Raw genomic sequence first — 22,524 nt, 5'->3', positions numbered from 1 at the left:
TTGCGTCTACCAGTACAGGGTATGAAGATAAGGTCATAAAGGGCAAGGCAATGTTGCCTTCGTTGGGCGTGAAGATTCAGGGGCACCAAGGCAGTTCTAGGGGGCAAAAAGACAAAACATAAATCCAACCCAAGGGCGCACCAAGAACTCATTCATAAAACAACAAAAACGAAAGAGCCTATTCTGTTGATGACATTTTAATTAAAACAAACAAGTCGAGTTTTTTTGAGTGATTCATACACTAATTATCACAAAAATAAAATATGTCACTTCTCTATTGTAAAAATAAAATGGTATTAAAAAAATCTTAAAAACAACAAACTTCCATAATGACAACAGCACAAAGAAGCGATGCCAAGGGAAAGTTAAGATAGATTTTCAGGCGAACTGGCTGAAGATTTTCCCACGGCTGGAGTTTAATAACAATAGTGGTCAAATGAGTTGTTCAGTTGTGTAGACAATGCAGACTATAGTCTGCTAACTGCTGCTACACAACCTGTACAAACAACACGGCTTTGAACAAAAAAAAAAAAAAAAAATAGAAACTTTGTCAAGCAATGGAGAGTGCTCTGTATCACAATGATGAACAGCTGGATGTACATAATGTTAGGTGTTTACATTTGAGAGACCTTATATAGGTTTTAATACATTTTTTTAGTGTAATGAGTGTCTTAATAAAGATGGTTTGTATTCATTTTTTGTTGGTTAAAATAAGGTGTGAAATGTTGGATGGTAAATGTTTTTAAATGTAGAAGCAGTAATCGAGATAAAAAAAGTGCATGAAATATGAATCCAATCTCATTTTGCTGTAGATTGTATTTGTTTAGCTGCGGTGAAATAACATTAAATAGTGTGTTTAGAGGTCTTGGATAGGTGTTAAATGTTTCTCTTCTTCCAGGGTACTGTTACAGATGACAAGTCCAAGGCTTCTCACCACATCTATCCTGTCCCTTCCTCACTGGAGGATGGTATGTTGGTTTACTGTTGTTGTATCCTATGGAGCCTACTGTAATTATCATAGCACACTGCATCTTTCTGCTTTACATCAAGGTATAGACAATGTCGACCCAGGGGACTTTTTTGACCTGAAAAAAGAAACAAGGACCAGGGGTCACAAATGGAGATTAGATAAAGGGGCATTCAGAACAGAAAATAGGAGGGACTTTTTTACACAGAATTGTGAGGGTCTGGAACCAACTCCCCAGTAATGTTGTTGAAGCTGACACCCTCGGATCAAGAAGCTGCTAGATGAGATTCTGGGACAAATAAGCTACTAACAACCAAACGAGCAAGATGGGCTGAATGGCCTCCTCTCTTTTGTAAACTTTCTTATGTTCTTATGAACTGCACATATCAAGTATTCTATTTGGATTGAGCACTTTTCAGCAAGCATTGGTGTTGATTGAAGCGCAGCAGCTGAAGCTGCTGTTTGTTTTAAATGCTTCATTAGCCCAATCACCCTCTTCTCAGGTGTCATCAATGCTGTGGAGAAGAGCTCTACTGAATACAAGTAATTTTGTTTGCACAAAACTGTATTGAATTGTACCTACATCATATTGGGCTTGTGCACTGGAAGTAATTAAATGGATTAGAGTATCACCGAAGTATGAATAATAAAGTAAAAGCAACTTTCTTCAGATTTTTATATACTCTTTTTCCTTACTATTCCTCCAGTCTGTGATGCTCCCAAGTGTTTTCCCTCATCCTACAGTACTGTAGCTGCAGCCTTTGAGTTATGTTGGGATCCTGTGTTTCTTGCTCGTCCTCATCTCTGAAGGGTTCCGGGGTTGTTGAAGGTTGCGTTTGTTCTTTCTTACAGAGGAGTGGCTGCGTCCGGTGATGCGGAAGGACAAACAGGTGCTGGTGCACTGGGGGATGTATCCGGACAGGTAAGCTTCTCGCACAGCAGCATGACCTGGGGAGGGTGGGAGGGGGAGGCAGAGCTATTTAAACCAGATCCACTGAGATGCAATATCTCCTTTACAGGCAAGTCCTACGTTCCTGCTAGCTGCTCGCCACGTTGCCACAAGTGAAAGTTTTTTCTGTGAGGCTAAATTAATTTTCACCTTGTTGAAACCCTTAAAACTGAGTGTAAATCAGACCAGCCAGCATGATTTCTATTAATTACGCGTGCGACCAGATCAAGCAATGAAGACTTTTTTTTTTTTTTTTTTTTTTTTTTTAAATAAACTTCGCCCAATTAAATCACTCTAGCTTGCTCACGTAACATAACCATAGCAACGCTGTATGGGAGGTGTGTAAATAACTATCATGGTGTTGAAACGGTGAAAATTACAGAAATGTTTTTAAAACAGAAAATAAAGCACACAACTTCACGAAATACCCAGCTTACTGTTTTCTGTTAGATACAGTAGGTCAAAACAAACAATAAGCTGCTGGAGTAAGCTATAGTATGAAGTCGTCTTGGACAATGGCATTAGCAGTGTGGAGTAGTGGTTAGGGTGCTGGACTCTTGACCAGAGGGTCGTGGGTTTAATCCCAGGTAGGGGACACTGCTGCTGTACCCTTGAGCATTGCAAAAACCCAACTGTATAAATGGGTAATTGTATGTAAAAGTAATGTGTAAAAAAAAATGTAATTGTATGTAAAAATAATGTGATATCTTGTAACAATTGTAAGTCACCCTGGATAAGGGCGTCTGTTAAGAAATAAATAATAATAATAATAATAATAATAAAAAAATAATAGCTCAATGTATTAATATTACGGTGAGCCCTGTTTTTATTCTTCATATGACGCAATGAATAATAAAAAAAAAACTTGTTTTGATAGCACACGCTGCATGTTAGTTATACATAAACAAATAATATAATCTAGATGACTATGGAACAGTTATTATTTTCACATGGAGGTAAATTTAGCATTTATTAAAGAAATCAAAGTAGTAGCATTCAGATAGCCTACTGCAAATGTGTTGGTAGAGTGGGGTCTGTCATTAAAATATCTACGTAAGTTACATGTTTCAAATACACATTTTGTCTTGCTGAAATAAACATATTAAAACCTGTTCATATTTTTTTAGTATGAACATTTAATACTGTAGAAACATTTGTTATTTTAGCCCTGTGAACTTGTAAAGGGCAGACAAGTACAGTACCTATTCTACCAGTGACAGTATGTTGTTGTTGTTGTTGTATGTAGCATAAGGGTTGCATTGGAAACTGAAAAGGGAAGGAAAGCAATGGAAAGAACAGTTGTTTAGTTGTATTAGTAGGTTATTAACATTTGAAATTGTTATACTTTTTGTATTGTGTAGGCCTACAGTAAAATACTTTTGCAGTTATTTTTAACCTTCTTGGTGTGGCTTAAGTTTTTCCATTGTGGCTAAAAAATGTTGTTGTTTTAGCCACAGTGGCTAACTAAATAAAATCCCTAGAGGGAACATAGATGTCCCTTACAGGGTTTGGGATAACAGACTTTTTTTGTGGTGTTTTTAACAGAATTGGTGACACTGATTTGTCTGAAACTGACTTGTCCCATTGTAGAGCCCTTTTACTGTTCTGATTTGACTTCTTAAACTCTTTGCAGTTAGTTTAGGCTTTTCATATAACACATCGGCAAAAGATTTGTTCAGTTTCAGACATTATGTTGAAGTACGATAATGTACCACCAGGTGGTGGCCAAGTTTTGCATTACAATTCCACTAACTTATGTTTCTTCTTTTTTTTGTTGCTTGTATTAAAGCATGTGTATTAGTATTTTGATTGAGTGGGTTGTATATTTTAAAGTGGGTGAAAATCATGTAGGTTTTATTGGATTTCTGTGAGACGGTTGACTTGTTTGCATCTCTTACCCTGGACAAGCCAGGAGAAATACATGACACAGGAATGCTTCCTTGGAAGTATTGTCAGGGGCTGTGAAGCTGTGCAGCACATGCTTCATAACTAGGCTTGTTACTATTCGATTTTTTTTTTGTTGCCAAATCGATGATTAATATCGACGTTTATTTTTGGAACAATTTGCTTTTTTTTTTTTTTGTTTGTTTTCCCTCGAATTGGAGAATGGGTGAATTTGACATTTATGCTTTTTTAAAAAAAAAAAAAAAAAAAATTTATGCCATTGAGAAATGTCGCATTTAGCAATCCCTTTATCATATTCAACATGCAACAAAACCATGGTTACCAACATTCTAGCTGAAGTAACGTTTGGTCACAGCAGAGCTACCTTGTATAGATAAAGGTCCTACACAAATTTAAAAATGGTCTCAAATAAGCCTTAGAAAACACAATATAAAAGTGTATTACACAGACTTTTATAGCATAGATTTACAAGTAAAAATAATATGCACAGAACAAAACAGATAGCTGAACAGAACTAACTTGCAATTCTTGTCCGGAGTCTGAGCTCCACCCTTCTCGTGCTTCAGCACAGCTGGAGTCACTGAAGGCAACGTAGACGGGCCTGCTTCATCCTGACGCGGAGACTTCAGCCGTCAACCAGGGTATTGTGCGTTATACTCTAAGTGTTTTCCTCTTGCGCCCCATTTTCAAATCAAACTAAAAACTGTCACCATATATACCTGTAGCAAAAGCCTACCTACACCTTAACCCGCTAATTTCAAAGTAGGCTTTGTATGACAGGCGCTGTAGCTGGCAAATGAAAGTGCACAGTCGATGCAGGTTTGATAATTGGCAGTCATTTAAACAAATGAGAGTATTAAAGCGCTGCTTCATTCAATGATATCTTGGCGCCATGACCAGGTGCTGCGATGTTTGGCCTTAGCATTGGAAGACAAGCGTAACATGACCAATAAGTTGTCACCTGTTCCATCAAAACATTACACACAAAAGACAACATTCCTCCGCCCAGGAGAGCAACCACCAAGAAAAGGTGTTAAAACCAATTCTCGCCCAGGACAACTGGAAGCTGCTAGAGACTGGAAAATGCTGGCAGATGTTGGTCAACGGCTTATTTTTCCACCTGAGATTGCCACCACTAACCTTCGACCAGATATTGTCTTGTGGTCTGGATCAGCACGCCTTGCTCACCTGGTAGAGTTAACAGTGCCATGGGAGGATGCTGTAGATGAGGCGTATGAGAGGAAGAAACTGCGGTATGCTCAACTAGCCACTGAAGCGGAACAGCGAGGATGGAGAGTTCGGGTTTACCCAGTGGAAGTGGGTTGTCGAGGATTTGTGGCACACTCTACAACCCGGTTTCTCAGAGACGTCGGATTCAGTGGCCAAGAGTTGCGTCGCACAGTGAAGAACTTATCTGAAGCAGCAGAGAGGAGCAGCAACTGGCTGTGGTTGAGACGGAAAGATTCTGGCTGGGGACAGGTAAGTAAGCTGGGCTGAGTTGAGTGGGGGACGGAGGGGGGTGATGCTGGGACGCCAGAATCACCGTCGAGCCCTCTTGAGGTGTCGTGGGCTAGTCGACGAAACACTGAGGATGGAAGGTGCCCACTTGAAAACCCCAGAGATGTACCCTACTTAGCTCAATCCAGACGGTTGTCATGCTGATGCGCTGGGGAGGCCGCACTTTGGTTGATCCCCGGAGCCAGCATCGCAGCCGTTGTGTGTGCTGATGCGCCAGGGAGGCAAAATAAGCTGATCCCTGGAGCCAGCATTACACTTCAGCCATTAACACCAGACAGAAGGATATCTACATCATCATATGGAAGGAAACGTGAATGGATGGAGACACATATGGATCACATTAGTTTACTGTAAAGCTACGTCTTAGTTGGTGCTTATCTTGGCGAGAGCCGAGTTCAAATCAGCATGAAGTTTTAACATCTACTCTCGTGTAATGGAAATCATGAAGATCTGGATACGTCCAGTGACTGCTGTGAATAGTGCAGCTGGCAACAAGGGAAAGACCTCGTGACAGCCTGGAGAGACAGCTGACAGGAGGAAAGAGACCCCATTGGGGCTGGTAAGGGTTAGCTACCCTTGTCGGCAGTATCCAGCTCTGTGTTTACAGGATGCTGGAGACACCCGCCCAAGGCTTCTAAGAAATTAAAGAGAAAAATACCCCTAGAGTCTGCGAGAGCGGGGGCGGAAGATGACTCAACGTTGGACAACACGGTTAACGACTTAGGAACGGAAACGGATATGAGTATGGAGAGTACTTCACAAAAGACTAGTTCAAGATCTGCAGTTAACAAAGACATGGAACTCCAGGTTTGTGTCTGCGGCTGGAGCAAGGCGACAACGGTCAGGGGTTTGAAGATTCATCAAGGGAGAATGAAATGCTTGAGGGAGAAGGGACAAGGGCCTCGCATTGATCAGTACTTCTTACGAAGTCAGTCAAGTCAGTCGAATGAAATCCAGCGACAGGAAGCAAACCACAGTTCGCAGGATATCAGCACCCCTGTCATAGATGTGAGGAGGACTTGCATGGACACAGTTAGTGATGAACCTAATGATCCTTGTGAACCCGGTCAGACAAACCAGCATAAGAGAGAAAAGAACCTCAACGGGCACAAGCCTGGAGTTAAATGGCCAAGAGCTTGTGAGAAAACTGCATGGGACACAGTAAACACAGATCTCTGCGTTGCATTGGAAAGATTAAGTGGAACAGTTGAAAAGAAGCTGGATAAATTTGGGGACATCATCTACGCATATGGAAGTGAGAGGTTTGGAGTTGAAAAAAGGAAGGAAAAAGTACAAACTATTCCTGGAAAGTCTAGACGGCAGCAAGAGATTGAACGCTTAGTTAGAGAAAGGAGACAGCTGAGGAACCAATGGAGAAGAGCAGAACAAAGTCAGAAGGAGGGACTCAATCTCTTACAAAGGGTCATAAAAGATAAGCTTGCAACATTGCGCAGAGCTGAGCGCCTACGGAAACGCTACAAAAAGAAGGAGCGTGCGAGAGCTAACTTTTATAAAGACCCATTCAAATTTGTAAAGAAGTTATTCACCAGTGAGAAGAATGGCACACTAAAAGCATCTAAGGTTGAGCTGGAGAGATATTTGGAGGAAACACATACAGATTCAAAAAGGCAGGAGCCTATGTCAATTCCGTCAGACATCCCACCTATCAATCCACCAGAATACCAAATGGAGGACTGTGCACCTAAGTGGAAAGAAATAGAGCAAGCTGTGAAAAAAGCAAGGGCTTCATCATCTCCAGGGCCTAATGGAGTTCAGTACAGAGTGTACAAGAGTGCTTCAGGAGTTCTACGAATTCTGTGGAAATTGATGAAAGTGGCATGGGAAAAACAGGTTGTACCAAGAGCATGGCGCCGAGCAGGTGGAGTCTTTATACCTAAAGAAAAAGATTCTACAAGTATCAGTCAGTTTCGTCCCATTTCCCTATTAAACGTAGAAGGCAAGATTTTCTTCAGCATTATTGCTCAGAGATTGTCAGCTTACCTATTAAAGAACTGCTTCATTGACACTTCAATACAAAAAGCAGGCATTCCAGGTTTCCCAGGTTGCTTAGAACACATCAATGTGATCTGGCAACAAATTCAATCAGCTAAAAAGGAGAGGAAGGAGCTCCATGTGACATTCCTGGATTTGGCTAATGCATATGGTTCAGTGCCACATGAACTACTTTGGGCAGCATTTGATTTTTTCAGTGTACCGATGACAATAACAAATTTAGTGAAAGCCTATTTTGGAGATTTGCAATTCAGTTTTTCAACTTCAGAATTCAGCACTACATGGCAATGCCTAGAGGTTGGAATAATGGCAGGATGCACCATTTCTCCACTGGCTTTTACCATGGCAATGGAAGTAATCATTAGGGCATCAAAATGGGTAGTAGGAGGAGAGCGCTTGGCTTCTGGAATGCGACTACCACCAATTCGAGCATACATGGATGACATGACAACCATGACTACAACAGTAGCCTGCACTAATCGATTATTGGGCAAATTAACCAATAACATTGAATGGGCACGAATGCAATTCAAGCCCACTAAATCAAGGAGCATCTCTATAATTAAAGGCAAAGTAGTAGATAAAACATTCTTCATTAATGGTGAGGCAATACCAACAGTGTCTGAGAAGCCAGTGAAGAGTCTTGGGAGATGGTACGACGGGGATCTAAAGGACACAGTTCGTGTGGGAGAAGTTAGACAACAAGCAGTGGAAGGGTTGAAGAGCATAGACAGCTGCGCTCTACCAGGTAAACTAAAACTCTGGTGCTTTCAGTTTGGTCTACTGCCGAGGTTGCTGTGGCCACTGACTGTGTACGAGGTTTCTTTGACAACAGTAGAGAAGCTGGAAGCTTTAATCAGTTCATACATCAGGAAATGGTTGGGAGTTCCACGCTGCCTCAGCAGAGTGGGACTTTATGGTAAAGGAATACTGCAGCTACCAGTCTCAGCTCTAACCGAGGAGTTTAAGTGCGCCAAGGTCAGACTGGAAATGACTTTAGTAGAGTCACGCGATAAATGCGTAAGGGAGGCAGCACCTGTGTTGAAAACTGGAAGAAAGTGGGCGGCAAAGAAAGCTGTGGAAGATGCAAAGGCTGCCCTTCGAATTGGTGATATCATGGGGCAAGTTCAGCATGGAAGAGGGGGTCTTGGTTTCAGTTCAACTCCTCCTACATGGCACAAGGCAGCCCCAGCTCAAAGGAGGAAGCTGGTAGTCAACGAGGTGCAAAAGCAGGAGGAGAGGATGAGGTGTATAAAGGCCATTTCCCAGGCCAAGCAGGGAGAATGGATGAGATGGGAGAGTGTGGAACAACGCAAGATTGGCTGGAAAGACCTATGGTCAATGGAACAGAGCAGGATCAGTTTCCTCATCAGGTCAACATATGATGTTCTCCCATCACCACAGAACCTAAACCTCTGGGTAGGAGAGGATCCCTCATGTCCTTTGTGTTCATCACCTGCAACATTAAGGCACATTTTGACAGGATGTAAGGTGGCTCTTAGCCAAGGACGGTTTACTTGGCGCCATGACCAGGTGCTGCGATGTTTGGCCTTAGCATTGGAAGACAAGCGTAACATGACCAATAAGTTGTCACCTGTTCCATCAAAACATTACACACAAAAGACAACATTCCTCCGCCCAGGAGAGCAACCACCAAGAAAAGGTGTTAAAACCAATTCTCGCCCAGGACAACTGGAAGCTGCTAGAGACTGGAAAATGCTGGCAGATGTTGGTCAACGGCTTATTTTTCCACCTGAGATTGCCACCACTAACCTTCGACCAGATATTGTCTTGTGGTCTGGATCAGCACGCCTTGCTCACCTGGTAGAGTTAACAGTGCCATGGGAGGATGCTGTAGATGAGGCGTATGAGAGGAAGAAACTGCGGTATGCTCAACTAGCCACTGAAGCGGAACAGCGAGGATGGAGAGTTCGGGTTTACCCAGTGGAAGTGGGTTGTCGAGGATTTGTGGCACACTCTACAACCCGGTTTCTCAGAGACGTCGGATTCAGTGGCCAAGAGTTGCGTCGCACAGTGAAGAACTTATCTGAAGCAGCAGAGAGGAGCAGCAACTGGCTGTGGTTGAGACGGAAAGATTCTGGCTGGGGACAGGTAAGTAAGCTGGGCTGAGTTGAGTGGGGGACGGAGGGGGGTGATGCTGGGACGCCAGAATCACCGTCGAGCCCTCTTGAGGTGTCGTGGGCTAGTCGACGAAACACTGAGGATGGAAGGTGCCCACTTGAAAACCCCAGAGATGTACCCTACTTAGCTCAATCCAGACGGTTGTCATGCTGATGCGCTGGGGAGGCCGCACTTTGGTTGATCCCCGGAGCCAGCATCGCAGCCGTTGTGTGTGCTGATGCGCCAGGGAGGCAAAATAAGCTGATCCCTGGAGCCAGCATTACACTTCAGCCATTAACACCAGACAGAAGGATATCTACATCATCATATGGAAGGAAACGTGAATGGATGGAGACACATATGGATCACATTAGTTTACTGTAAAGCTACGTCTTAGTTGGTGCTTATCTTGGCGAGAGCCGAGTTCAAATCAGCATGAAGTTTTAACATCTACTCTCGTGTAATGGAAATCATGTCAGGACATGATGAAATGACTGATGGTGAAACTAGACTAGCCACTGAATTGACTGACAGTGACAGAGACGGGACAGACAGCAAGTATTAAAACTACACAAACTAGAGATTTCTAAATTATAATTTAGGTAAGAAAAAAAATAAAAATAGCGCATGGTTTTACCGACGTTTACCCTATATAAATTAATTTCATTCAAACTCACATTTTTGGGGAATTCGACATTTAACGAGCTTTACCTATTTAAAATTGAAAAGTAGCAAGCCTATTCATAACATCCCTCTGAGCAGGGTTCGATATTAACCATGGTCCAAACTTTCCCGATGCACGTCATATTTGCTGCACAGTCAGAATCTGAGACTAAGTACTGAACTGTAGTGTTGTTGGTAAGACTCGTTGTCTCGACCACAGCAATTTTTTACAGTTCAGGTTTTTTTTTCCAGCTAAGCAACCAACTGCACCAATAAGCCAGAAGTGAAGTGTTTAAATCAATAATGATAAAGAATGAAATTATGAAAAATAATTAAGATGAAAATTTAGTGGAGTGGAAGAAAGATTTAATCTGGCTTCATGATGACAGCGAAACAGCTTTTTTGTTGGGAATTAAACATTTAGTTGACCTCATATCCAGTCTTGCAGTAATAGTTTGCAAGATAGCAGGTGTTTGTCTGCTGCTGGACAACGGGATTGAATTGTCAAACTTTTTGATTTGGGATACAATGTGTTCAGGTCAGAAATGCCATTCACAATCTTTACAGGGCTCGCTCGTATCAGCAGTAAGATTGGTGCTGACCTGGGAGAGGCTACACAAGCGACAACTCTCGAAGAACGATTATTGTTGTAGTGGTGTTTTATTAGAATTATTTTTATTGTGATTATTGTTTGATAGTGTTTATTAAGATTAGTGTAAATCCTTTAACCTTTTAGCGTTGCTGTGACAATATGGTAACCGCTTGGTTGCGGGTTTGCTTCTAAAAAAAGAGTAATTTGTACACATACATTTAATTCTTGAATACAGTATTTTCATTTTCTGACAAGCATGCCGATTTGTGCATGTTAAATGGCTGAAATAATAGAATAACATATATTGAAAGGCTTTGCTTAGCCAGTTTTTTCTTTTGAGACGTGGGCTCTTTTCGGTTACCGTACACGTTAGAAGTTATACAGAAATGAAAAACCATCAAGAAAGATATGCATGCGAGCTAAAGTTCTTTTCTTTTTTTATGTATATTTTGTTGATCCTTTTGTTTTTTTTTCTGGACCGAGTCAGTTTGTGTTCACAATGCAGTTTGCAAGTGCACTCGGCTCGTTTATGTGGTGTGTGAACCGGTTGTTTACAATATCCCGCAAGATATATTGCAAGATGGCAGCTGTTGATGTATTGCTCCGCTTTTTAGTATAGCATGTTTTAGATTCTTACATATTGCTGTGGAAGAAAGCACTGCGGGAGCACTTCACTAATTTAATTAATACATTTATTGAATGCCAATAGTGGGAGAATGTAGTTTGTGCAATTCTGCACGGTTCTCCTAATGTCAGCATTAAAGTAATTTGAGAAAAGACAGAATATATTTTACTATTTTGTGAGTTTTGTCCAGTTTGGCAAGATGTTGGTTTAACCAAATTTTCTACCAGAGCTTCGGTTTCTCGCATTGTCCATGTAGTTTAGGATTACCAGATTTCTACAGTGAAAAACAGGGACTTTTTTTTTTTTCTTTAATTTACTGACGCCATAGCAACTCTGAAGCCAAAAATAACAGTATATAAAATAACAGTAATAGTTTAAAAATTAAACATCAGGTTAATTTATTGCAGATAACTCATTTTTATTTTATTTTATTTATATTGTCATCTAGTCAAAACAATGTACAAAAAGCTAGATTTAAAAAATAGATCAGCTATTACCATTTAAACACATGGTATACACATAATCAGAACGGTTAAACAAAAAATCCACACAACCTAATACAGTACTCTGCTATTAACTTGCTGAGCAAGCTGGTAGTTTTGTACACACACTCACACACACACAAAATAACAAAAATCCGGACAATTAACAATTTGTTTCTGAGCGGAACCAAAAATTAAGGCTGAAAACTGTGACAATCTCAATTTTCCCAGGATGTCTGGTAACCCTAATGCAGTTCCCCGAGACGTTGTTTGTTTACTTCCAAGTCAGGTTGCCTTGTATACTTTGTTTCCCATGTGCAGAAGGACTGAGTCCAGCTTTTCACATTGAAGTTTAGCATGCAAACCAGACTGTGTTTGCCAAACGGACCACCTCTTTAGGTGCTGACCAAACCCTCTAAACAGACCCAGTGTGAACACAGCCTTTATTTATTTTTTATATATATATATATATATATATATATATATATATATATATATATACACATATATATACACACACACACACACACACAAATAAATTATTGGGCCAGTTATAATTGTATCCGGTAAGAATAGTACCTCAGTGGCCCAAGGGGTCAGTAGTTAAAAATCTAAATGTAGAGCCCTGCCTCTGTTTGCAGCTATGATACCTGGGTTCCAGCCAGTGATGTTGATGGTGATATTGAAGAAAACCTGAACCCTGATAAACCCTGGAAGGTGAGTGTTGGAGACCAGGCATAACTTTCACTTACTGTTACAATTTGACAAAATAAATTGAAACTCATGCATAGAAGGGCTGTCCTTCATCAAACAGATTTTATAAAAAAAGACATTCCTAATGTGATGTATCATTTTGTAAAATCACACGTTGGAAACAACCAATCGCTTATAAGCATTTTTCAAAAATCCAGTACATCTCGTTCAATACATAGAACACACAGCGTAGTTCGAAGCGAAAAAAGCAAACACTTATGCGTCTTATTTTAATCCTAACTTATAATACCTTGTACAGTTTGAGCAGCCAGAATCACTTGGTGTCATTTCACTTTCTTCCAGCCCTTAAGCTGCACAAGATGATACCTATTATAACAATAAGATACACACTACGTATTAACTTGTAATACATACAAAAAATGTCCTCTCCCTCTTGCACTGTGAGCAAAACTGCAGACATCACAGACCAATAGTGGTAATGAACCCTTGGTTGGCTATTTGTTTTTTTGGGCTATAGATAGACTACTGAAGTTTTTTGGCCTATAGTTGATGATTTAAAGTGCTAATTTGTTTCCACACTGGTCTGATCTTGTGTTTTGTGTTGTTGCTCCTGTGCAGGTTCATGCAAAGTGGGTCCTGGACACAGATGCCTTTAATGAGTGGATGAACGAGGAAGATTATGAAGTAGATGAGAACAAGAAGTCTGTGAGTTATCCCAAACGCATCTCCACCCAGATTCAGGAGGTAACCCCCAAATATTCCGGCACCACTTGAGGGAGGTGGTGGGAAGTGTGGGGCTCTCCTAGGCAAGGGATGAGGGTTTCTATTCTAGATGCACACTTTGGGGCTCGAGGTGAATTTTAGAAGTCAGAGGCACATTTTGAGTGGGTAATGAGCTTTATAAGCTGTGTATTTTCAGTAGAACAAAAAAGAAACTTGGTGCTATACTATAAACTAGTGTGTGCATGATTTATGCTTTTGGAATGGTTTGGTTTGTGTTCCCCTGGGTGATCATTGGTTCATTTTAAAAAACTGTTAAAAATATGTGCTTCATGATGGTTATTAATTCTAATTGTTTGTATTTTATTTATTTATTTATTTATTTAAGTACCACTGAAATTAGTCATTTTGGATGAATCTCTGTACAAAACTACTGAGAGACCAGTATATGGCACTCGGTACAAGGGATATAGTTGAGAATCGAAGTTTCTGATCCTCAGCTCACTTATCTACTTGCTTGTGTCCTGCCTAGTCCTCCCGCACCCCTGATCGAAAGGAACGGAAAGCGGCTGCTTCCGGGAAAAAGAGGAGGCGCTCCCCCTCTCCCCCTCCCACCCCTGCAGAGTCCCGAAAGAAGGGCGGAAAGAAGGGGTAAGTATCTCCTCGTTTCCCCTACTCTTTGTACAAGGGGCACACATCCTCAATGGACCTACAGGCAGTGTAAAGTGCTGAAAATGGAGCGCTGTAGTCTTAAATAATTGGGCCAAGTTTACGTAGACTTCTTTTAAACCAACACATTTTAGGGTAATTCTTGTAGGTGGTGGAGGTGGGAGGAGGATAGAATGCTAGCATCTCACACTGACTGACACTCCCCACCTTTTCCCTCCCCAGCCAGCCCACCCCAAACTGGAAGAGACGCAATCAGCGTGAGGAGGAGGAGGAACATGAGGAGGAGGAGGAACAAGAAGACCTGACCAAGGACATGGAGGACCCCATCCCTGTCCCCAACATGGAGGAGGTCATCCTGCCCAAGAACGGTAAGTACACAGCCAACCTGGTCCCCAGCCAACCTGGTCCCCAGCCCCCCTGAAGAGGGGTCTCCCAATGTCATGCTTATATAAACGTGTTTGGCTCTTTTATAAAGTGGTTAAGATGTTTACTATAGTTAACTATAAGTGCTTGAATTTTTTGGTTTCTATAATAAATTGCATGTACGTTTCACTAATACATATGCAAAGGTTAACTTTTACTGTGCTGAACCACATTTAGGATTCAAGCAATGTAAAACTCTGGATGCATTTTGAATCCTAGAATTGTGAAACTTAACATTTACCGCACGCATATCTATCACTGTAGAGTTGTTTTTTTTTTTTTTTTTTTAGTCCACCCCAGTCACAAGTCACTCTAACGAGTGATTTTCTATTATGTAGCTCCACACAAATAGATTGATCAGTAACAATGTCTTTGCACGCTGCCCGCCTTCTGAAAGACATTTTCTTTATATAGAAGAGAGTAGGGCATGATTGACATTAAAGTATATTTACAAAACCCAGATTTATCAGTTTAAAAAACATAATTCTAAATGGTTCATTGGGGGTGGTTTTTTTCGGTTGTTGGTAAGCCCTACTTAAATTTTGTACAGGAACTTGGACTACATTACAAAAGTTTTGTGTCAAAGTTACACATCCTTGAATTGTTTTGGAAAAGTATTTTGCATGTTTGGATGTGACTAGACTCCTTTTTAACCCTTAGCGGTCCATTTATTCAGCGCGTCTCCGGGTCCAATTTATTTTCACACATGCAGTTTATTTTAGACGCGCTGTTTAAAAGTATTTTTTCACAGTAAAACAGGTTTAAAAGGCACTGCATATCAACGGGACACTCAGTACTGCATCTCCAGCCCCGCCCCACCCCTCATTCGCTGTTTTTTTCACATACCTCTTGATAGTAGTGCATACCGATAAATGATCTCCTGATCACTCGTTTTATCACCAAACTCCTCAATAATGCGATCCAAGTCGTTATTTTATTACTATAACATCTAAAAAAGCTTTGCAAATGTCTGATATTCTTTGAGCACTGTGATGCCAGGGCTATCTGTATTCATGAGATACGCCCCCCCCCCTTTTTTTTTAATTTTTTTCCCCCCGGCTTCTCTCGACTCCTATCGATCTCACTCAGCCATTGAATGGTTGTTTCGGCTTTTTCCGGAGAAAAACGACTAGAGACCTGTTTTGCGTCTTTCCGGAAAGGGAAAATTGCAATAGACCGACATAGGACCGCAAAGGGTTAAATAAATACTTGGTATCCTGCAGTGGTGGTGAGCCCCCAGCAGAGGGCAGTGTGAGCTTAATTTACAAGAATGTCTTTTTAACCCTTTTAAGGACTGGGATTGTGTTTACACGTTCATACTGAAGTGGGCTTCTAGGACTGCGATCGTGTAAATGCGGTTTAAAAAAAAAAGCACTTTGTTTTGATGACTTACAGGGCTGTCGTACTTTGCAGTACGTGCTTGGAACACATATCATTGCATAGGGGAGGGACTAACGTTCACTTCCTGATAGTTTGACGGCACAGAGAGTGGAGATAAAAGCAGAAAAAAAACATCACAGGAACTTGTTTAGAGCTAAAAAAACCACTGTAACTAACTGATGTATTTGACTTAATTAGAACATTCTGTCATTTTGATGCATATGTTTTTACAACATTTATAAATATCAAGAAAGCATATACTATTTCATGAACTAAATGTATCAGGTATGTTTTTTTCAATATTAATGAGAATTGAATGAATAACTATTTTATTTATATTGATTTTGAGAAAATAAATCGTAGTGTCCATTATTGCTTAAAGACCCTGAGAATAAATGTGCATTATGTGATTGCAATCACTCAGGTGAAACAGTGTCTTGTTATTTGCCCAAACATCAATATTTTTCAACAAAACTTTCAGGAAGTTTTGTAAGGTCCCTCGGGTCATAGAATAACATGTTTTTTAAACATATGTCTCTAAGCAGAATACATAATAAAAATACTTTATAATGTTCCTGTGACAAGGATGACCGAGGCTGAGACTCAGAGACAGTTTTAAAGTTCAAAATAAAGCTTTTTAATAAACAAAAAATACAAAATAAATCAGCACAAGGGCCAAACAAAAAGGTTTCAAAACACAAAATACACACACAAAAGAAAACTTACAACAAAATAAGACTTCCAGGCTGGGCGTTGCCTTTACTGGTTACCAAAAAAAACAGCACACACAGAAACCACAATTGCTGCTTCTCCTCTAGAACGCTCTCCCCCTACTGGGAGGCTGAGGACTAATTGAATAATGAATTGGTTGATTGCTCCCACCTGACACAATCAATCTGGGCAGGGAGGAGAATTTAACTCCTTCCCTGCCAGTATTTCTAAGGGCAGAGCCCTGCTCTGCCACAGTTCCCCAGAGTGTTCTGAAAAAAAGGACAAGATGCTACTGTTAAATAGATTTTTAGTGAATTTTTATCGGAATAGTCAACTTCCTAGAGAGCATCCCACTGAAAAATGCTTGCTCCTGAAATGGTTAAATGGTTCCACACTTCCCATACATTTAAAGATCAACAAACTGTCGCAGACAAAGGTATTGGCACCCTATAATTCAAAGTAACAGATTTAAGGACAAGTACAGTGGTCTCTGGCTAAAGGAACACCCCCCAGAAAGCAAGTGAAGGGTTCTCTTAGCCGAAGTGTTCTCTAAGACAGAGTTGACCATGGGCACAATATGAAGCACATGCATCAACATATGAAATGAACAGAATAAATTGGAGAAAAGCAATAGGCAAGTGCAGGGTAGCAGAATATCCACCTTCCGGACACTACGTTGGTGGCGGCAGGGGGTGAGAGAGAGCCTGTGTGAGCATTATTGTTGTAAAGAGGATATCGGCACTTTTTAAAGTAAAAATGTATTTATTTTATTTGTTTATTGGAAAAATGTAAAATATGCCCTTTTTTCCATTAAATATTTCTCCCCCATCCCAATATTTCATTTATTTATTTATTTTTAATTGTTAGTAATGTCATTTACCAAAAATATTACATGTAGATTACACACAGTTCAATTGGGTACTGTAGCACACGCCAGTTAAACTACCAGAAATTGTGTATTTTGGTCTTGGTCATAATTATTGGAAATGCTTCCATATTTTTTAATTAACTTGTATTAAGTGTAGGGTGCTAATACTTTCTCTGCAACTCACTGTTACTCAAGTTCCTATGGTTACTGTAGTAATTTCTTGATTTACTCATTCATCCCTTACCTTTTCGTTTTTATTTTTTATGAACAGCAGTTGAAGTCTGTTCCAGTAAACTCCATTAACCACGGGACACTGGTGAAAGATCTATGGATAAAATAGTTTGATTAATGAATACTCTGGAGTATGCTTGTTTTAGGAATAAGGATCACTTTGCCTTACAGTCCCTTGACTAACCAGTAGGCCATGATGCATCCTATTGAGACAAAAGAATGAAATACTACAGGGTGTACACACAGTTTTGTATTCTTGTGTTGAATATACAGTAGTTTTGTGTCTTTTGGAAGTTCTGTGCTCTTCATTTAAAGACCGCTGTGTGTGTGTGATCTTGTTTTTGAAGTGTAAAATAAGGGGGGGGGGGGGGGGGGGCGGACTGTTTGCTCCTGCAGGGCTCCCTGTTGAACGCTGTTTCTTTAATTCCAGTGAATCCCAAAAAGGACAGTGAGAATACCCCAGTGAAAGGGGGCACCGTGGCTGATCTGGGTGAGTAAAATACACACAAAAAAACCCAAACCCTAGATTCAAATAGCATACATTCATTCTCTGGAAGTGGACTACAAAAAGAATGTATTAAGCCAAAACAGAATTTGTGTTGTGTATATATGCATGACTATTCTAAAGCCACCTCCAATGCTTTGAAACCTGCATTTGCATATTTTGGCTCTCCTCACCAAACAAAAAAAAGCAAGTAAAGTACACAATGTATTTGTGAAGGTTTTATCCTCACTAGGCACTCTGTTTAGATTGCAAATGCAATCAACACCTACACAAATGGCAGAAGTGCTGCTGTCTGAAATGTATTATTCTGCTTCCCCCTCCTCCAATTCTGAGCAGCTCAGGGAGAACAAAGAATCAGAAACTGCTGCAAACACACCCTCTTAGTATGATCTGCAGTCTATGGCTGATTTTATTTTATAACACCTGCTTTGCTAATCTCACACTCCCACTGACAAATCTTTGACAAAAGTATAATTAACTTTCATAGCTTGACGACAAGGTGATATGCTTTATTTAACACTAGAAGCCCTGCGGCAGTCATTTTGGCGGTTTTTGGTTTTAAAATGTAATTTTCTTCAGTCGTGTGACACGTATGGGGCTGCGCGTTCATGTACCTTTCTGTCGATATGTATTAAATATTCTCACAAAGCGTGAAACGCGGGAGTGCAGAAATAAAGGAGATATATTACATTATACCTAAAAGCCCCGGGAGCAATGTGCTTAGCTGTAGTTAGATTAGTCTCTACTCTCTGCCTGAGTGAATGACTGACTGACAGTCTATTGTTTTTTAATCAGTCTTTTCAAAGGTTGGTGTCTGCTTGCCAGCTGTGCTGTTTTGGTCAGTCAATTAGCATCGGGACTAGTGAAAATAAATACCAGAGGCCGTAGAGTTTTACAACGCCAGAAAATATGGATTTGATGTTTTGGATCAGATGGCACGGAAGTATTCCATGAAAGCTGGCTCCCAACGGTGGCCTTTTCAGGTGTTTTACAATGTATTGGACCTAGCAGCCATCAACTCCTGGGTACTTTACAAAGAATGCACAGAGCAGAATTTACCAAGGAGAGAATATATTTTACAGTTAGCACAGGAACTTTGCAACAAGCATTTGGAACAGCAGGAGACTGCCAAGTGTGTACCCACAGCTGAAGCTGGCAACCCCGCTGAAAGCTGCAAGACACACCAATGCCAGGTTGGCAAGTGCAATAAAAATAAAACTTTGGGCAGCTGTGCCCTGTGCAGAAAGGCGACGTGGAGAAGTGCATTATCTGTATTGATTGTGAACAGCCTTAGACTCAAGGTAAAGGAATACCATTTTGTCAAAAAAGATGTTGAAAAGTTAAATGTATTGCCGTCGTTTCAGTTTTAAATATGTCTGTTGTAAACCGATGTCTGTTCAGATGTTTTTACATTTTCTTGTTTTGAATTGTAAAATAAATGTGCATATGTATATATAATATGCTTTAGTTGTTCAGATGTTTATGTAACGTACTGAATAAAAAAAAATAATTACATCCGACTGTTTCGCCTTTCGTTACACTATTACAGTGTTTTGAATACAGCCGTCAAAAATACTGCTGCGGGGCTTCGAGGTATGAGTATATCTCCGGTCCTTCTAGTTTTAATATTTCAAAGTTTTATAGTTTGACTCAGTCTGGCTGTATAACTAAACTTATTATGAGGCCTGTTTAAAAACAAGGAGGGTGCAGTGAAGTGGTTAGGTTTCAGAAGTCCCTGTTTCAAGATGAATTGGCTTACTATTCATTCTTTCCTTGGCAAATGTCAACTAAGTGGACTGTCAGCACAGCCTGTATTCATATTGTATAGAACAGAGACAATGTATGCAAGCATGCATGCTTGAGACACCAATTAAATATATGTACATATTAAATTAAACATCATTGAGATGCTTTTAATTGTAACCCTGTTATCCTAAATAATATTTATTTTTCAGATGAGCAAGATGATGAGCCCACGGTTACCAGCGGGAAGGTAATTTAATGGTCAAGCAATTACACGCTCTAAACTGTAGAAAAGGATTCTGCTAAATTTAATGAACCGTGAAAGAAATGTGATCAAAAGAAACACTATGAGTCATGCAGTCTTAATGGAGCCTTCACACTTTATTAATTGGGGGTGGAGTTCACATCATCCAGTGATAAAACTACGTGAATCAAAACTAATTTCGATGTTGCGGACACAGAACTTTTTAGTCTAAACATTTGTCATTGAATGTATTCATTTTGTTTTAGTTTTTCTAAACTGCACTACTGAGTGTTTCATAGTTATCGAAGCTAAGGTATATACAACATTAGAATTTTGATGATGATGATAACTAATTTTATTAGGTGTCTCAAGGCGCTGTACAAAACAATCAAACAAATCAACATTACAAAACACAATGAATAACAATTAATCAGTTAAATTCTATAGATAAATAAAATACAATAAAGTAAGTAAATACAGAGATAACATCGATCATCATAAAAGTACAGTATAATAAACAGTGCAGACTGCAGTCGAGTCAAAGTTTAAAAAATAAATAAAATACATTGGAGAATAAGTGCGTCTTTAGGGTATTTTTAAATCTGGCTGTTGTGGATTCTCTAGTGAAAGTTGGTAGTGAGTTCCAAAGAAAAGGAGCAACACAGCTAAAACTACGCCCTCTTCTGAGCGTAACACGTTTTGGAACCATGCATTTTAACAGTCCAGAGTTGGAGGATCTAAGCTGCCTCCCAGGGATGTAAGGGCTAAGAAGGTCCATTGTATAACTAGGACCCTGACCGTGCAAAGCCTTGTAGGTCAACAATAATATTTTAATGGAAACACAGGACTGGCTAGGAAGCCAATGCAAACGCTTAAAGACCAGAGTAATGTGTTCTGTCCGCTTGGTATCGGTAAGAATCCTTGCTGCTGCATTTTGCACCATCTGCAACCAATGTAAAGAGCGAGCAGGAAAATTAACAAAGAGCATTGCAATAATCCAAATGAGCTGATCGCTCTGAACTGGACACAACTGGAAGCTGGAGAATGTTTCTAGTAAGGTATGGTTTGATTCAGTAGTGGTTCTGGTGTGTTTGGTATTCTAGCCCTTTCAGAAAAGGTTATCTCTATTCTTCCCCTTTATCAACAGGAGGAGGAGGAGCAGGGAAAGGCAGAGGTGAACCGCTTGATCGACTCCAGTGAAGACAATGTGACAGAGCAGACCCACCACATCATCATCCCCAGCTATGCGTCCTGGTTTGACTACAACTGGTGAGCAAGGGCTAGGAGGTACAAAGATAGGGGGAGCATGGCCTAGGGAAGGGGGGCTGGGGAATGCAGAGATAGGCGGAGCACAATTTAAAGAAGGGGGCTATGTAATAGATGGGCAGCACAGGCAAGGAAGGGGAGCTGGGGAGCACAAAATGTGGCTTGTGTTGTGTACCACAGAGAGGGAGAGCAAAGGCTAGGGAAGGGAGACTGGGGAACACCGGAAGGGTTGTCACTTGGTGTTTGGCTTCATTTGCAGTATCTAAATATTGTTGTTTCTTCTATTCCAGTATCCATGAGATTGAGAGGCGTGCCCTGCCAGAGTTTTTCAATGGGAAGAACAAATCCAAAACCCCAGAGATGTGAGTCTTGAATTGAGAAGTTGAGCATAGGGTGGGTGGGTGGGTGGGGAAAGGGTATCCAGGTAGCACCGTTGGATGTGTGTATTGTCCTGATAAGACAACTAACATGGTTACAAATTTACCATTTGAGTTTTTGCATAATCGCATATAATTAAGCCCATCGTGAGCATCTTGTATCTTTATTTAAATTGAAATGTTCCTGAAGTGCAGTTCAGTCAGACGGTTGCTCATACAGTTCCTCTCTAATCTATATATCTGTTCCTCACAGATTCCTGGCTTATCGTAACTTCATGATTGACACTTACCGGTTGAACCCACAGGAGTACCTCACCAGCACCTCCTGCAGGAGGAACCTCACTGGGGATGTGTGTGCTGTCATGAGGTCAGCCAGCCTGCAGCTACTGCTCACTTTAATTTCTCTAGCAATTCATTGTTCAATTTGTGATGGTCAGGATAAAGAGGTGAACAGCTCCGGTCCCTGAGAGCCAGTGCACAGTTAGAGGCTATCGGTTAAATAGCTGATGGATTAATACCTGAATAGAGGTTTAACTGTTTAAATTAAGGGCATGGTTGAAAAAAAATATTGGGTCTCGAATGGCCCTTGTTTTAAATTTTGTGTGTGCGTGTTTCTCACTCTGCTCTTCTCACCTGGCAGGGCACACGCCTTCTTGGAGCAGTGGGGTCTGATCAATTACCAAGTGGATGCTGACAGCCGTCCTCTGCCGATGGGCCCCCCGCCCACACCCCACTTCAATGTCCTGGCAGACACCCCCTCTGGACTGGTACCCCTGCAACACCGCCCCCCCCAGGTACTTCACAGCTTTTCCCAAGGCTGAAATGTATAAACTCCTAT

At 40.7% G+C, this 22,524-nt stretch overlaps 1 protein-coding gene across 3 annotated transcripts in view; it reads left to right on the top strand.

Moving 5' to 3' along the window:
* The window catches only part of LOC117394748 (SWI/SNF complex subunit SMARCC1-like), a 61,906-nt gene that overhangs the window by 13,248 nt on the left and 26,134 nt on the right, over window positions 1-22,524 (top strand). For 2 of the 3 annotated variants that reach the window (XM_059012981.1, XM_059012980.1), the window contains exons 6-17: window positions 899-968; window positions 1,820-1,889; window positions 12,477-12,552; window positions 13,168-13,293; window positions 13,802-13,920; window positions 14,161-14,306; window positions 17,982-18,041; window positions 20,012-20,049; window positions 21,191-21,312; window positions 21,600-21,671; window positions 21,940-22,053; window positions 22,327-22,480. In XM_059012981.1, coding sequence (XP_058868964.1) covers window positions 899-968; window positions 1,820-1,889; window positions 12,477-12,552; window positions 13,168-13,293; window positions 13,802-13,920; window positions 14,161-14,306; window positions 17,982-18,041; window positions 20,012-20,049; window positions 21,191-21,312; window positions 21,600-21,671; window positions 21,940-22,053; window positions 22,327-22,480 — 1,167 coding nt within the window. The remainder of the gene's footprint in view (window positions 1-898; window positions 969-1,819; window positions 1,890-12,476; window positions 12,553-13,167; window positions 13,294-13,801; window positions 13,921-14,160; window positions 14,307-17,981; window positions 18,042-20,011; window positions 20,050-21,190; window positions 21,313-21,599; window positions 21,672-21,939; window positions 22,054-22,326; window positions 22,481-22,524) is intronic. The other variant, XM_059012982.1, reaches the window with a different exon arrangement.

Source organism: Acipenser ruthenus, chromosome 3 (genome assembly GCF_902713425.1).
Source record: "Acipenser ruthenus chromosome 3, fAciRut3.2 maternal haplotype, whole genome shotgun sequence".
Classification (NCBI taxonomy): Eukaryota; Metazoa; Chordata; class Actinopteri; order Acipenseriformes; family Acipenseridae; genus Acipenser; species Acipenser ruthenus.
The sequence above is the reverse complement of the archived record's forward strand: the minus strand, read 5'-3'. Positions and strand labels throughout refer to the sequence as shown.